This window comes from Tachyglossus aculeatus, chromosome 3 (genome assembly GCF_015852505.1).
Source record: "Tachyglossus aculeatus isolate mTacAcu1 chromosome 3, mTacAcu1.pri, whole genome shotgun sequence".
Classification (NCBI taxonomy): domain Eukaryota; kingdom Metazoa; phylum Chordata; class Mammalia; order Monotremata; family Tachyglossidae; genus Tachyglossus; species Tachyglossus aculeatus.
Window position 1 is genome coordinate 75,735,551 of NC_052068.1, and position 15,364 is coordinate 75,750,914.

Consider the following 15,364-nt stretch of genomic DNA (forward strand, 5'->3'; position numbering starts at 1 on the left):
CAAAACCAAACATATTAACAAAATAAAATAAATAGAATAGATATGTACAAGTAAAATAAATAGAGTAATAAATATGTACAAACATATGTACATATATGCAGGTGCTGTGGGGAAGGGAAGGAGGTAAGGTGGGGGGATGGGGGGGGGAGGAAGGAGGGGGCTCAGTCTGGGAAGGCCTCCTGGAGGAGGTGAGCTCTCAGTAGGGCCTTGAAGGGAGGAAGAGAGCTAGCTTGGCGGATGTTGGGAGGGAGGGCATTCCAGGCCCGGGGGATGACGTGGACCGGGGGTCGACAGCGGGACAGGCGAGAACGAGGCACGGTGAGGAGATTAGCAGCAGAGGAGCGGAGGGTGAGGGCTGGGCTGGAGAAGGAGAGAAGGGAGGTGTGAGGTAGGATGGGGCGAGGTGATGGACAGCCTTGAAGCCAAGGGTGAGCCCCCCGTGGAACAACCTGATCACCTTGTAACCTCCCCAGAGCTTAGAACAGTGCTTTGCACATAGTAAGCGCTTAACAAATGCCATCATCATAAGCAGCAAAGCTTAGTGGGAAGAGCCTGGGCTTGGGAGTCAGAGATCATGGGTTCTAATCCCGGCTCTGCCACTTATCATCTGTATGATTTGGGGCAAGTCACTTAACTTCTGTTTGCCTCATCTGTAAAATGGGGATGAAGACTGTGAGCCCTACGTGGGACAACCTGATTACCTTCTATCTACCCCAGTGCTTAGAACAGTGCTTGGCACCTAGTAAGCGCTTAATAAATACTATTATTATTGTTATTATTATTATTATTCAGCATGGGCTTGGGAGTCAGAAGGACCTGGGTTCTAATTCTGACTCTGCCACATTTCTTCTGTATGACCTTGGGAAAGTCACTGCATTTCTCTGGGCCTCAATTACTGCATATTTAAAATGAAGATTTAACATGTGCACCTGTATGTGGGACAGGAACTGTGTCCAACCTCATTAACTTGTATCTCCTAGTGTTTAGAACAGTGTTTGGCACCTGGGAAGCACTTAACAAGTACCATAATTAAGATGAGAAGCACTGGATGAGCTCCAGGTGTGGCTCATCCTCCGGACACTGTTGCAGGCAGGGAATGTGTTTGTCAACTGTTGGACTATATTCTTCCAAGCGCTTAGTATAGTTTTCTTCCATAGATGCTCAAGATGGAGAGAAACATGAGACTCTGGGTCTGTAGCAGTGGCTGTTTCCATTTTGATGTCCAATTGACCAACAGGTCAGAGGAAGTTGGGGCTCCTGGACTAGTGACTCAGTTTAGGGTGGTGCCAGAATAGAGGGAGCCAAGGCACCTGGGAATACGTGTGGTTGCTTTAGTTGAAGAGGAAGGAGGGAGATGATTACCAGGGCCGGTTGGCAGCAAAGAATACGGAACATTTCCTTTGAGAGGAAGAGCTTGGATTATTTTTTACAGCAGGATCCGGATTCTGATTGAGCTGTGAACTGTCTGGGAGCCAGATGTGTACAGTGTTGGGGGTGAGAGTGGGAGGGATGAGCCACATGGAAAAACCCAGACAAGTTCCTTAACTAATGGATTAGGAGAAGGAATCTGACAGGACGGAAGACACGTCCCAGTGTTCTGGGAGATGCTGCTGGTGGTAGGAGTCGGGTCATGAGAAGCAGCATGGCATAGTGGATAGAGCGTGGGCTTGGGAGTCAGAAGGTCATGGGTTCTAATTCTAACTCTTCCACTTCATTCATTCAATTAATTTTATTGAGCACTTACTCTGTGTGTAGTAATAATGGCATTTATTAAGTGCTTACTACGTGCAAAGCACTGTTCTAAGTGCATAGTACTGTACTAAACACTTGGAAAGTACAATTCAGCAACAAAGAGAGACAATCCCTGCCCACAGCAGGCTCACAGTCTAGAAGGGGGGAGAGAGACATCAAAACAAGTAAACTAGCATCAATATAGATGCATAGAATTACAGATGTATATACACATCAGAACGAATAAACAGGCATTAAAAGATATAAATAGAATTATACAGCAGAACACTTGTCTGCTGTGCGGCCTTGGGCAAGTCTCTGTGCCTGTTATCTCATCTGTAAAATGGGAATTGAGACTGAGGGCCCCACAGGACAGAAGGCACTGTCCAACCCAATTTGCTTGTATCCCCTGACTCCCCCCCAGTGCTTAGTACAGTGTCTGGCACATAGTAAGTGCTTAACAAATACCACAATTATTATTAGTAATTATTGTTTCCTTGTTTCACTCCTATCTGCTTCTCAATCTGGTGGCTGCTGTTGAGCTCTTCAGATCCCAGAAAAGGCATGGTATTGACCGACAGGTAGCTGGACCCTGGATTCATTCAATTGTATTTACTGAGCACTTACTGTGTGCACAGCACTGTACCAAGTGCTCGAATGGGCACGGCAGGAGATGTGGCACCCTCCTGGGAATTTCTGGTGGGATGTGTTGCCCTGGCTTTGTGGGCCTTTTTAAGGACTACATGTGCATGTTCAGTCTGTGTCTTCAAACTCTTCCTCCTGGGCAACAGGGTGTTACACAATCAGGGAAACATTGCACAAGCCGTAGAATGCATATTGCAGCTGAACATTCAGGAATTTGTGGCTGCAGGGCCAGTTATCCCAGTTTCCTTTGACCCTGCAACAGTAGTAATGACCTCTATCAGCATTCCATCTATCTGACCCACCTGGGGCCAAGGTTTGGGGTAGAACAAATACCATTCAAGCCTCACTTTCTTTAAGGAAAATGGTATTAGATTAATGGCACAAAATGTACATTTTTAGCCCGGCTATCCACAAGGGCCCTGGACTCCCACTTCGTTACCATGGAGCAAATGCATTATGCTGATGTCAATCCAGAGCTTCATCCACTCACCTTGTTTCCGTCCAATTACAGAAATAAAATCAAATCCCTTGACTCTGAGTCGGTTTCCAGGCTTGCCCATACATTTATTGCAATCTCTTGGTCTTTCTTAGCAGGACTTTGTTGGTTCCTGCTGTCATTTGGTTTGCCACATTGAATGTTGGGATTTAGTAGGAAGTGCCTTGAATGGTGAAGATGAATCACAACGTGGGGGGGGGGGGGGGGCGGTTAAGAATAGCTCAGGTTCGTAGCCAGATATGACTGCTTTGCCCCTTAAATGGTAGTGAAATCTCTAAATTGAATGGAAGCTGATTAGGTCAGGAAAAAGAGCAACTCCCTGCTGGTCTGTTCCACTGTGGTACCTCTCTGAGGCATTGCTACAGTCACTCAGGCACCAGATGAGTTTTGTATGTAAAATTTTTTCAAGCACTGACAATGTGCTGCCACCCTTCCCCACTTCTCGCTTGTTGCACCCTCTGTTCTAGGCAGGCGCTAGAAAGATTATTACTTTCACTGCACAAACCATTGGCACTAGAAATCAATTCTTTTGCACAGGTTCTCATTTGTCAAGCCGTTTTGACTGGATCAGGCTCATCTGTCACTCACCGTGGGACACACCATCATCATAAGGTCATAAGAAAATTCATTTCATCAGAGCAGATTTCTTAAATCCAATCCACATGGATTTTTTTCTCAACTCTTCGGGTAGTTTTTTTTCTGACCTATTTGTCCTTAATTCTGCTTGCTCCTAGACTCCATTTCCTTGAATTTATTTTTTTTAAAGGGGATTTGTTAAGTGCTTACTAGGTGTTAGACACTGTACTAAACATTGGGGGTGATGCAAGATTCATTCATTCAATTGTATTGAGTGCTTACTGTGTGCAGAGCACTGTACTAAGTGCTTGGGAAGTACAAGTTGGCAACATATAGAGTCCCTACCCAACAACGGGCTCACAGTCTAGAAGGGGGAGACAGACAACAAAACAAAGCATGTGGACGGGTGTCAAGTCATCAGACCAAATAGAATTAAAGCTAGATGAACATCATTAACAAAATAAATAGAATAGTAAATATGTACAAGTAAAATAGAGTACAGGTGTTGTGGGGAGGGGAAGGAGGTATGGCAGGGGGATGGGGAGGAGGGGAGGAAAAAGGGGGTTCAGTGTGGGAAGGCCTCCTGGAGGAGGTGAGCTCTCAGTTGGGCTTTGAAGGGAGGAAGAGAGCTAGCTTGGCAGATGTGTGGAGGGAGGGTGTGGGCTGGGGGTGATCATCACGTTGGTCACAATCCATGTCTCACGTAGGACTAACAGTCTTATTTCCTGCTTTACAGATGAGGTAATTGAGACACAGAGAAGTGGCAGAGCTGGGATTAGAACCCAGGCCATTGTGACTCCCAGGCTGTATCCACTAGACCACACTTAATATTTGGTTACTATTTAGGCATGAAGTCTGCTGTTGAGGATGCCAGCCCCCATAGTACTAGAATGTAACTAGAATTGATAGATTTTTGTCTTTTTTTTTTTTTTTGGAGGGGGAGAGTGGAATAAACTTTCATGGGTCCATTGCAGTCCTCCACACAGAGGAGGTATTCAATAAATACTACTATCTTGGAGATAGTTCACTTAGCCTGTAGTTCTGTTGCAACTCTGAGTCTTTGGTGAAATTCTATCTGGGCCCTGTTGTCTCATAGACATTCCCCCACCCCCCCCAAAAAAAGACATTTATGCTGTTTAGTGATGCCAAGCTGTTCTTTGGAAAGCAGGATGGATTCATTCCATTGTACTTGAGTGCTTACTGTGTGCAGAGAACTGTACTAAGCACTTGGAGGAGTACAACAACAATAAACAGACACATTCCCTGCCCACAGTGAGCTTACCCACCTGTGAAGGTGGGTGAACACAAACTGCCACCATCCTTGGTTTTGAGATTTTTTTCAAGTGTACCAATGTCAGCCGGACCCTTGTGTGATTGGAAAAATATTTCTGACCTTTGACCCTTTTTTCCCCCCTTCTATCCCTTCTAAAGAGTTTATCAAAATCAACAAGAATTTTAAATTGTGTTTTCAGACTGGATTTTTTCGCCTGCCTCATGGAGACTATTTCATCGAACCTGTTAAAGAATTTCAATTTGTGGAAGGAACGCACCATCTGCACATCATCTACAGGAGACCAGCCCATCCAGATTTCCCGCGGCAGAAGCTGGAAACCCTCAACGTGCATCCAGCCTGCAGACTAAACGGTTTGGCAATTTTATCGTACATCTTATTTTTTTTTATTTTTTTTCCAAACATGACCTTGCTCAAATCTTCTTTCCACATTCATGAGGCAGTTTTATTTATAGCCCTTTCTAAATTGTTTCACCTTTCTGAGTCTCAAATTCTTGATCTATTAAATGCCCCTTGGACTCCTCTACCTGTTCTGTACCATAAAATGAAGCGCTCCAAACACATGGCTCTAAAACATGCCTTCTTTTGAGAGTTCCACTTTAATAATCAATAAACGAGATACACTTTTACTCCCAATAGCACTAATATTCAAGAAAAAGACAAGAGGTAAGTAGTGTGACCTAGTGGAAGCAGCACAGGATTAGGAGTCAGGATTCCTGGATTAATAATAATAATGATAATAATGATGGCATTTATTAAGTGCTTACTATGTGCAAAGCACTGTTCTAAGCGCTGGGGAGGTTACAAGTTGATCAGGTTGTCCCACGGGAGGCTCACAGTCTTAATCCCCATTTTACAGATGAGGGAACTGAGGCACAGAGAAGTTAAGTGACTTGCCCAAAGTCACACAGCTGACAATTGGCGGAGCAGGGATTTGAACCCACGATCTCTGACTCCAAAGCCCATGCTCTTTCCACTGAGCCACAATGCTTGAGGAATGGGGAGACATGGGCTGAGTATTTTAGAAAATAATCTGGTCAGCGGAATGAAGTATGGACTGCAGAGTCTGGTGGCAGGGAGGTTATCATGGAGGCTGATGCAGTAATCGAGACAGGACATGCAGGTGCTAGAACCAGTGTGGTAGCAGTTTGGAAGGAGAGAAAAGAGGTGAATGTTGATGTGGAGGTAGAATCGATAAGATTTAGTGACTAGTTGAATATGTGGTTTTGAAAGATGTGTGGAGGATAATGCCAAGGTTAAGGGTTTGTGACACAGGGAAGGATGATGCTGTTTACAGTGACGGGAAGTCAGTAGGAGGACAGGATTTGCGGGGGAAGATGAGATATTCTGTTTTGGACTTACTGAGTTTCAGGTGTCCGAAAGACATCTCTGTAGACATGTCTTGAAAGTAGAAGGAAATAAGAAGCAGCATCGGCTTGGGAGTCAGAAGGACGTGGATTCTAATCCCAGCTCCATCACGTGTCTGCTGTGTGACTTTGGATAAAATCACTTCTCTGGGCCTCAGTTTCCTCATCTGTAAAATGGGGGTAAAAACTGAGAGTCCCATGTGGAACAGGGACTGTCAACCTGATTACCTTTTATCTACCCCAGCAATTGGAACAATGCCTGGCACATAGTAAGCACTTAAATACCATTTAAAAAAATGTGAGATTGCAGGGAAGGGGAAAGATAGGGGTCTGTAGATATAGGTTTAGGAGCCATCTACTCCCTTCTGTGTCACCTTTGCAGTTGGACTTGCACCCTTTATTCATCCTCCCTCAATCCCACAACAGTTTTGTATAAATCCATGATTTATGCTAATGAACTTCCTTGTGGGCAGGGAACGTGTCCACCAATTCTGTTACATTGTATTCTTCCAAAGGCTTAGTACCATGCTCTGCCCACACAGTAAGCACTATTGAGCACTATGATTGTTGGATATACTATGAAATTAGTATTCAAGGGAACTTGAGAACAAACATCCTTTTCATTTTTAAAGAGGAGGAGGAACAGTTTTCACAAGGAAGACAACAGATGACTTGTTCTTAATAATAACTGGTATTTAAGTGCTTACTATGTGCCAGGCACTGTACTAAGTACTGGGGTGGATACAAGCAAATCGGGTTGATCACAGTTTCAATACATATTTCATAGATGAGGTAACTGAGGCACAGAAGTGAAGAGACTTGCCCAAGGTCACTCAGCAGACAAGCAGGAGAGCTGGGATAAAAACTCCAATCCTCATGATCTATATTTGGGGGGATCAGGACATTTTCCTTCAGGGTTCTTCCTATTACCCGTCCTCCCTCCTACATAGTCTCTTTCCCACTTGGGGTTCCCAGTCTGTCCCAGCTGCTTAAATTGTATCTACCCCAGAGTTTAGTACAGTGCTTAACATATAGTAAGCATTCTACAAATACTATAATTATTATTACCAGATTATTTCTGTTGGAAGGGATCAGATAACCTGTACCTTCTCCTCTCTCTTCTCTGAACACCATCACCTACCCAAGATTCTCACTTTATAGTAACTCAGATTAATATCCTCTTAACTGATTATAATGGTAGGAACATATGCCAAGAGCACTGACTGTTGAGATAAGAATTTCCTGTTGACATCACAAGGATCAAGCATTGGCCTCTGAATTGATGCATGGGTAAGCAAATCCCCAGTCCCTTAATATATTTAATTAGTGTATGGAAGCAGCCCCCATCTGCTGAGATAATTGACTTTACTTTTATGTACCATAGCATTTGTTTGCGTTTGTTTGTGTCCTTCTACCCAATCTAAATATTTGTTTAGCTTTTTTGCATAGGTCTTGGAATGATTGTTTTTCCAGGGGCCAGGTGTAGAGTTATAATGGTAAGCCTTAATCTCACAGTGCTCTAACAGATAGAAAACTAATGAAGGCAATTAAAATAATCATTGGATCAGAGACCATGAGGGCACTAAATGGCGATGATGATCAGTCATCCGCAAAGATGGACAGTGTGCTTTCCAAGTGACTTAGCCAGCTATTTGTCAGTACTGTGGCATGAAATTGTACTTGGATTTGCAGCCTTTATTCGCCTTTATTCACCCCTCAGGCCTACGACACTTATATACAAAGAGGTAATTTATATTAATATCTGTGTCCCCTTCTAGACTCTTAGCTGGCAGTGGGCAGGGTCCATGTCTACCAACTTTATATTGTATTCTCCCAGATGCTTAGTAGGGTGCACTGTGCTGAAGTATGGACTGCAGAATCTGGAGGCAGGGAAGTTAGCAAGGAGGCTGATGCAGTGATCGAGACAGGACATGCAGGGGCTTGAAGCCTGTGTGGAAGAAGTTTGGAAGGAGAATTAGAAGTGAATTCAGGAGATGTGGAGGTAGAATCTCTAAGATTTAGTGACTAGTTTAATATGTGGGTTTGAAAGAGATGCTGAGGATAATGCCAAGGTTACAGGGAGGATGTTGCTGTTTACAGTGATGGGAGAAGTCAGAAGGAGGGCAGGGTTTGGGCAGAAAGATGAGATAAGTGCTCAATAAATACAATTGATTTTTTTTTTGAATGAACAATGGGGCCTGAACCGAATTTCCCAATTAGTGCAGTCTTCAAATAGAGGACAGCTCCCTCCAGCTGAGTGTCTGTATGTTTGTTTGTGTGTATGTGTGTGTGTGTGTGTGTGTGTGTCTCTCTCTCTCTCTCTCTCTCTCTCTCTCTCTGTCTCTCTCTCTCTCTCTCTCTCTCTCTCTCTCTCTCTCTCTCTCTCTCTCTCTCTCTCTCTCTCTCTCTCTCTCTCGCTGCCCCTGGCCCTTTTTTCTGGCTGGCTGTCTCCCCCTCCAGACTAATTTATGGGCAGGAAATGTTTCTGCCAACACTGCTGTACTCTCCCAAGCACTAAATACAGTGCTCTGCACATAGCATTCAAATATCACTGATGATGATGATGATACAACTGTCACCCTAATCTTCCCCTCTCCCTAATATGAAAAATTTGGAGGATTAAATTAAGCTGTTCATAAGAATTTAGGATATTTTATCTGCCATCCTTTTCATGTTGCGGATGCTGATTTGATGAATAGTTTCAATAGGTCAATATTGCACACAAGAAAAAATTATCTATTATTTACACATAAAAATAGTATCTTCTGGTACTACCATAGACTTTCTCAAGCTCCCTGAAGGTAGAGACCATGCTGTGAATCTATCGTATTCAGTTCCCATCTAATATGGGTATGCACCGAGAGTATTGGCTTGAATGTGATTAGATTAGGGAATGTTATTCTAACAGCACACGTCTGTTTGTTTGAACTCAGGCTGCTGTATTACTGAAGAAACTGCTGTTGGACAGTGTGATATCAGAACAGATGAGGCAAGCGCTTAGTACAGTGCTCTGCACACAGTAAGCCCTCAATAAATACAATTGAATAAAGACAAAGTCTCCAGACATGTGGTTCCCCAAGATTTCAACTCTTGTGTTAAAGGAAAACTGGAAACGATTGATCTTATGGATTTATTCATCTACTGAGTGTTTGTGTATAGTGAGTTGGGTAAATAAATCCAGATCAATCAACCAATGGTATATATCATGTACTTACTGTGCACCAAGCACCGTACTAAGCTCTTGAGAGAGTATAATACAACAAAGTTGGTTCATTCCCTGCCCATGAGGAGTTTAGTCTGGAGGGGGATACGATATTAACATAGTGTACAGATATGTACACGTGCTGTGGGGAGAGGGTGAGGTGAATATCAAGAGCTTAAAGAGTACACATCCAATTGCGTAGGTGATGCAGAAAGGAGAGGGAGTAGGGAAGATGAGGACTTGGGGAAGGTCTCTTGGAGGGGATGGGATTTTAGTAAGACTTTGAAAGTGGGGAGAGTGAGTAGTGGTTGGGTGTATTTGAATGAGGAGGAAGTTCCAGGCTAGAGGGAGGTCATGGGCTAGGTGTCGGCGGCAAGCCAGACGAGATCGAGGTTCAGTTGAAGTAGGAAATTAGCAAGTTGGTGAACCAGAAAGGGCCACTCATGTGGTCGAGACCCCACATTCAGGACATCTCTCACCGGCCTCCAAATGCTGCTCTATCATTGTGCTCGACACTCCCATCAAACTCTGATCCCACATATCTAACCTAACTACTAAGTGGTCCCTCCACTCTTCACAGCAGTAACCTTCAGTTTCCTGGGAGAGACAAGACATAACACACAGTAAGCCCTTAATAAATAGCACAGATTGATTACCCTCCTCAGTGTCACACAAAGAGCCATATCAGCCCAGTGAGTACCACCATTTAAGTGCTGTTGGTGAAATGAGGGCCAGGCATTTTCCCCATCCATGAGCTGATCTAGAGTTCAATATCTCTTTAAAGGCAGGTGAGAGACTATCCAGAAAGAAGATTTGATTTACCAAATGCTATTCATTATTCATTCATATTAGAGCTTTACAAGTCTCAAATAGCTCAATTTAGTCTTGTTAGACTGAGCTCACTGTGGGCAGGGAATGTCACAGTTTGTTGTATTTTCCCAAGAGCTTAGTACAGTGCTCTGCACATAGTAAGTGCAAATACAAATGAACAAATGAATTAGGGATCCTTGCTCTGTGCTTTGTCACTTATTATTTGATTATAATATTTCCAGTTAATTATCTAATGTATGGGACTGCCAGTTTTGTTCTCGTCTCAGATGAATTTTGGCTTTATACAATTTTTTGCCATTAAAAAGAAAGGTTTTACATTATGTACATCTGTGCAGCCAGCTCCCAATTGAACATCACTACACTAATAATATTTCTTCACCATGTAATGAGGTGCTAAGTTCTGGGGTAGATACAGGTTGTCAAATTGGACCAAGTTCTTGTCCTACATAGGGCTTGCATTCTGTATCTTCCCCCATTTTGCATATGTCACCTGGGGATGGATTTGTTTGGGAATTGGTGCAGCGGAGACTGGAGACAGAAAGGCTGAGTTTTATACAAAATTTGTTCTGTGAGGCAAATTGAATTATTTAATTATTTTGGACACAGTGAATTTAATTACTTGATTATTTTAGAGGTGAATTGAATTATTTGATTATTTTAGAGGTGCATTGAATTAATTATTTTAGATGTGCATTGAATTATTTGATTATTTTAGATGTGCATTGAATTATTTGATTATTTTAGATGTGAATTGAGTTATTTGATTATTTTAGATGTGAATCATTATTTGATTATTTTAGATGTGAATTGAATTATTTAATGATATTAGAACTTCGCTATCAGTAGGAACATACTTGCGTTACTCGCACGAGGCAAAAGCACCCCAGTTCCACCCAGGAGGAATTCACTTATGGTTTGTTCATTTTTGGAGAGGCGGCTAGCTCCCACCCACAAGCACTTCCCAGTTGGGAGGAATCCACTTATGCGTTACACACCCATGGCGAAGCGCCTGGCTTCCAGCCCCATGAGCATTCAGCGGGATGGGACACTCACCCATCCCACGGCTCTTCACTTGGTGCAGACAGAGTGGGCATCTCATGTTCTGGGCAGAGGTGATCTGCAGCCAGCTGCTGCAAGTCTCAATCAGCTCCACAGAAGGTCAGAGGCTGCAGGTATTTATCACCTGTGCTGCTAGGCCATTACAGATTCTGGCCTGAGTTTATCCAAAGCAGTTGCGGAGGTGAGACCGGCAGGTTCTGGTGACGGATTGGATGTGAGGGGTGAACGAGAGAGCAGAGTCGAGGACGGCACCAAGGTTGCAGGCTTGTGAGACGGGAAGGATGGTAGTGCTGTCTAAAGTGATGGGAAAGTCAGGGAGAGGGCAGGGTTTGGGAGGGAAGGTAAGGAGTTCAGTGTTGGACATATTGAGTTTTAGATGGTGGGCAGACATCCAGATGGCGATGTCCTGAAGGCAGGAGGAGACATGAGCCTGAAGGGAGGGAGAGAAAGCAGGGGCAGAGATGTAGATTTGGGTGTCTTCAGCGCAGAGATGATAGTTGAAGCCATGGGAGTGAATGAGTTCACCGAGGGAGTGAGTGTAGATAGAGAACAGAAGGGGACCAAGAACTGACCCTTGAGGAACCCCTACAGTAAGGGGATGGGAGGAGGAGCTTGCAAAGGAGACTGAGAATGAACGGCCGGAGAGATAAGAGGAGAACCAGGAGAGGACGGAGTCTGTGAAGCCAAGGTTGGATAGCGTGTTGAGGAGAAGGGGGTGGTCCACAGTGTCAAAGGCAGCTGAGAGGTCGAGGAGGATTAGGATAGAGTATGAACTGTTGGATTTGGCAAGCAGGAGGTCATTGGTGACCTTGGAGAGGGCAGTTTAGATGGAATGTGGGGGACAGAAGCCAGATTGGAGGGGGTCGAGGAGAGAATTGGTGTTGAGGGATTCGAGGCAGCGGGTGTAGGAGACTCGTTCAAGGAGTTTGGAAAGGAAGGTGGGAGGGAGATAGGATGATAACTAGAAGGGGAGGTGTGGTCAAGAGAGGGGGTTTTTAGAATGGCCCAGCAGAGAAGCGTCAGGGCTAGGATTATTACTCAAATCCTTGAGAGGCACCGTGGCTCAGTGGAAAGAGCACGGGCTTTGGAGTCAGAGGTCATGGGTTCAAATCCTGGCTCTGCCAATTGTCAGCTGTGTGACTTTGGGCAAGTCACTTAACTTCTCTGTGCCTGTTACCTCTTCTGTAAAATGGGGATTAAGACTGTGAGCCCCTCGTGGGACAACCTGGTCACCTTGTAACCTCCCCAGCACTTAGAACAGTGCTTTGCACATAGTGAGCACTTAATAAATGCCATCATCATTATTATTATGATTATTCTAACTACCAGCCCTGGGCTCTTTCCGATATGCCACACAGCTTCTAGTTCAGGCTTTGCCATTTGCCTGCTGTGTGATCTAGGGCTAGTCACAACTTTCTCACCTGTAAAATGGGGAGATTATCTTCATTCTCCTCCTTGGCCTGTGAGCCCCCTGTGGAACAGGAAACTTGTCCCTTCTGATTATTCTGTATCTAGCACAATACTGACACACAGACATGTAATACCGTCACTATTTTTATTTTATAAAGTGACTTGCCTGAAGTTACACAGCATCCCATGCCCGTGGTGAGATTAGAACCCAGGATTTCTGGCTTCCAGTCTTGTGTACTTAGACCCACACTGCCTGGGACTAACCAATATTAAGGACACATGAATGCTGAGCAACAGCCCTTCCACTTGGGCCCCCAATCTGGGTGGTTGGTCAATCATATTTATTGAGCACTTACTGTGTGCAGAGCATTGTACTGAGCACTTGGGAGACTACAGTATAACAATGTAACAGAAACATTCCCTGCCCACAGTGAGTTTACAGTCTAGAGGGTAGTGATGAATAGCAGTAGAGCAATACTCCTCCCATGTTCTACAACCGCCCCCACAACCCACCTCTCTGTATTTCTCCTCTCTCTCCCCCCACCCCCTGATCAGATCTCACTGCTTTTGGCCTGTGAGCTCCTTGTGGGCAAAGAATATCTACCTACTCTGTTGTAGTGTACCCCCCCCCAAGTGCTTAGTACAGTGCTCTGCACAAAGTAAGCATTCAAAAAATTAAAAAAACCTGTTAAACTCTTACTATTTGCCAAGCACTGTACTAATAACTGGGTTAGATACTTGATAATTAGGTCACACATGAGGCTCAGAATCTAAGTAGGAGGAAGAGCAGGTATTGAATCCCTATTTTGCAGATGAGAGAGCCGAGGCACAGAGAAGTTAAGTGACTGGTCCAAGGTCACACATTAGTCAAGTGGCAAACCCCGGATTAGCAGCGGCCCATGGTCTTTCCATGAAGTCATGCTGCTTCATTGATTGACTGCCTGTTATCTGCTTCTGGTGACCCCCGCTACCCAGCCCTTTTGGTCCCATCTGAAGTTGTTTGTGTTGTCTGGTGATGAGGTGAATGAATGGAGACAAGCTTTCTTCAGCACTAACAGGAACCTCTTGGGTCCCGCCCAGGAGGAGGCCACTTGTCCAAGGTTTGTATAGTAGATGCAGAAGTAGGATTGATGGACTAGTTTAGCACCCAGCCACCCCCTGGATAATCCCAATACAGGGTAATTCATTCATTCAATCATATTTATTGAGCATTTACTGTGTGCAGAGCACTATACTAAGTGCTTGGGAAGTACATGAGAATTGAACCTTTTTTTACCTGGGTAAACACAAGTATCTTTTTAGGGGTAATGTTTATATCACTGAAATTTGGAAGGTTCATGAGTGAGGTTTGTTTTTGGGTGGGGGGCTTTAGTTTGGTTTTTTTAAGCAAAGGTGCTCCTAGAATGAATGAGTGTGTGTGTGTGTGTGTGTGTGTGTGCATGTGTTTACAATCAGATGGAGGGGAGGAAGAAATGGGTAACAATATTTTGTTTCCACTGCCAAAAGCTCTTTTTAAAACAGTCTTGGTCACTAGGAAGAACCTTGTCATCCCTAGAATAGACAAATGTGGTTTACCCCATTTTAAGTTCCTACCTAGTTTGTTTATCTTCAGATTTATTTCTGTATGTAGTCATTATTCAATGATTTATCTCACAGCTGAAACTTCCCAACTGTCCATAAAACTGGAAGCAGTTTTGTCCCTTTCTGTGGTTTGACTGGGGACAAATGGGTAACAATATTTTGTTTCCACTGCCAAAAGCTCCTTTTAAAACAGTCTTGGTCACTAGGAAGAACCTTGTCATCCCTGAAGTAAAGTGTGTTTTATCCCATTTTAAGTTCCTACCTAGTTTATCTTCAGATTTACTTCTATATGTAGTCATTATTCAGTGATTTATCTCACAGCTGAATCTTCCCAACTGTCTTCAAAACTGGAAGTAGTTTTGTCCCTTTCTGTGGTTTGACTGGGGAAATGCTCCATGTTTGCCAAAATATTCAAGAAATGCAAACAAGCTGTAACATTAAGGAATCGCATTTGCTGGGCGCTTATGCAAAGCAATGTATTATGTTTGGGAAAGGGCCAAGGTTATTGAAATAGACACAGTTCCTGGCTCCCAGAGAGCTAGATCTTAGGTAAAGAATGATTGGTCTCAGAGACACAAGGAAAGAAATTAGATAAAATAAAAGCAATAAATGAACAGAAGCATTCAGAGTAAGAGCTGAAGTATACTTCCATAAGAGAAAGTAACCAAGTTTTCCACTGCTCCTTTAGTCTGTACGTTCCTTGTGGGCAGAGAGTGTGTCTTCCAACTCTTTCTCTTTCTGCTTTCTCCCAAGCACTTAGTACAGTTCTCTTTACTAAGTATAGCCTCTTACTATAGGATGTCCTCAACACTGCCCTCTCTACTGAACTCAATTCTTTCATTCCCCTATTCCCCTGCCACTCGTACCACTAACCTGCAGCCCTGGATGACTTCCATAGCTGACTTACTCTGCTCCAGTGCACAAGCTGTGGAGAACTTTGGGTGGAAAGTCATTTATTCCATCATTTTTATTTAGCACTTAATGAGTGCAGAGCATTGTACTAAGTGCTTGAGAGTACAATGCAATAAACACATTCCCTGCCCACAGTGAGCTTACAGTCTAGAGGAGTGAGACTGACATGAATATACATAAATAAATGACAGATATGGACGTAAGTGCTGTGGGGCTGGGAGGAGGGATGACTAAATGAAGCAAGACAGGCTTCAAACTTGTCT

General features: G+C 43.8%; 1 protein-coding gene across 2 annotated transcripts in view; it reads left to right on the forward strand.

Moving 5' to 3' along the window:
- Window positions 1-15,364, forward strand: part of ADAMTS12 (ADAM metallopeptidase with thrombospondin type 1 motif 12) — a 345,960-nt gene that overhangs the window by 93,575 nt on the left and 237,021 nt on the right. For both annotated transcript variants that reach the window (XM_038743882.1, XM_038743883.1), the window contains exon 3: window positions 4,921-5,092. In XM_038743882.1, the coding sequence (XP_038599810.1) occupies window positions 4,921-5,092 (172 nt within the window). The remainder of the gene's footprint in view (window positions 1-4,920; window positions 5,093-15,364) is intronic.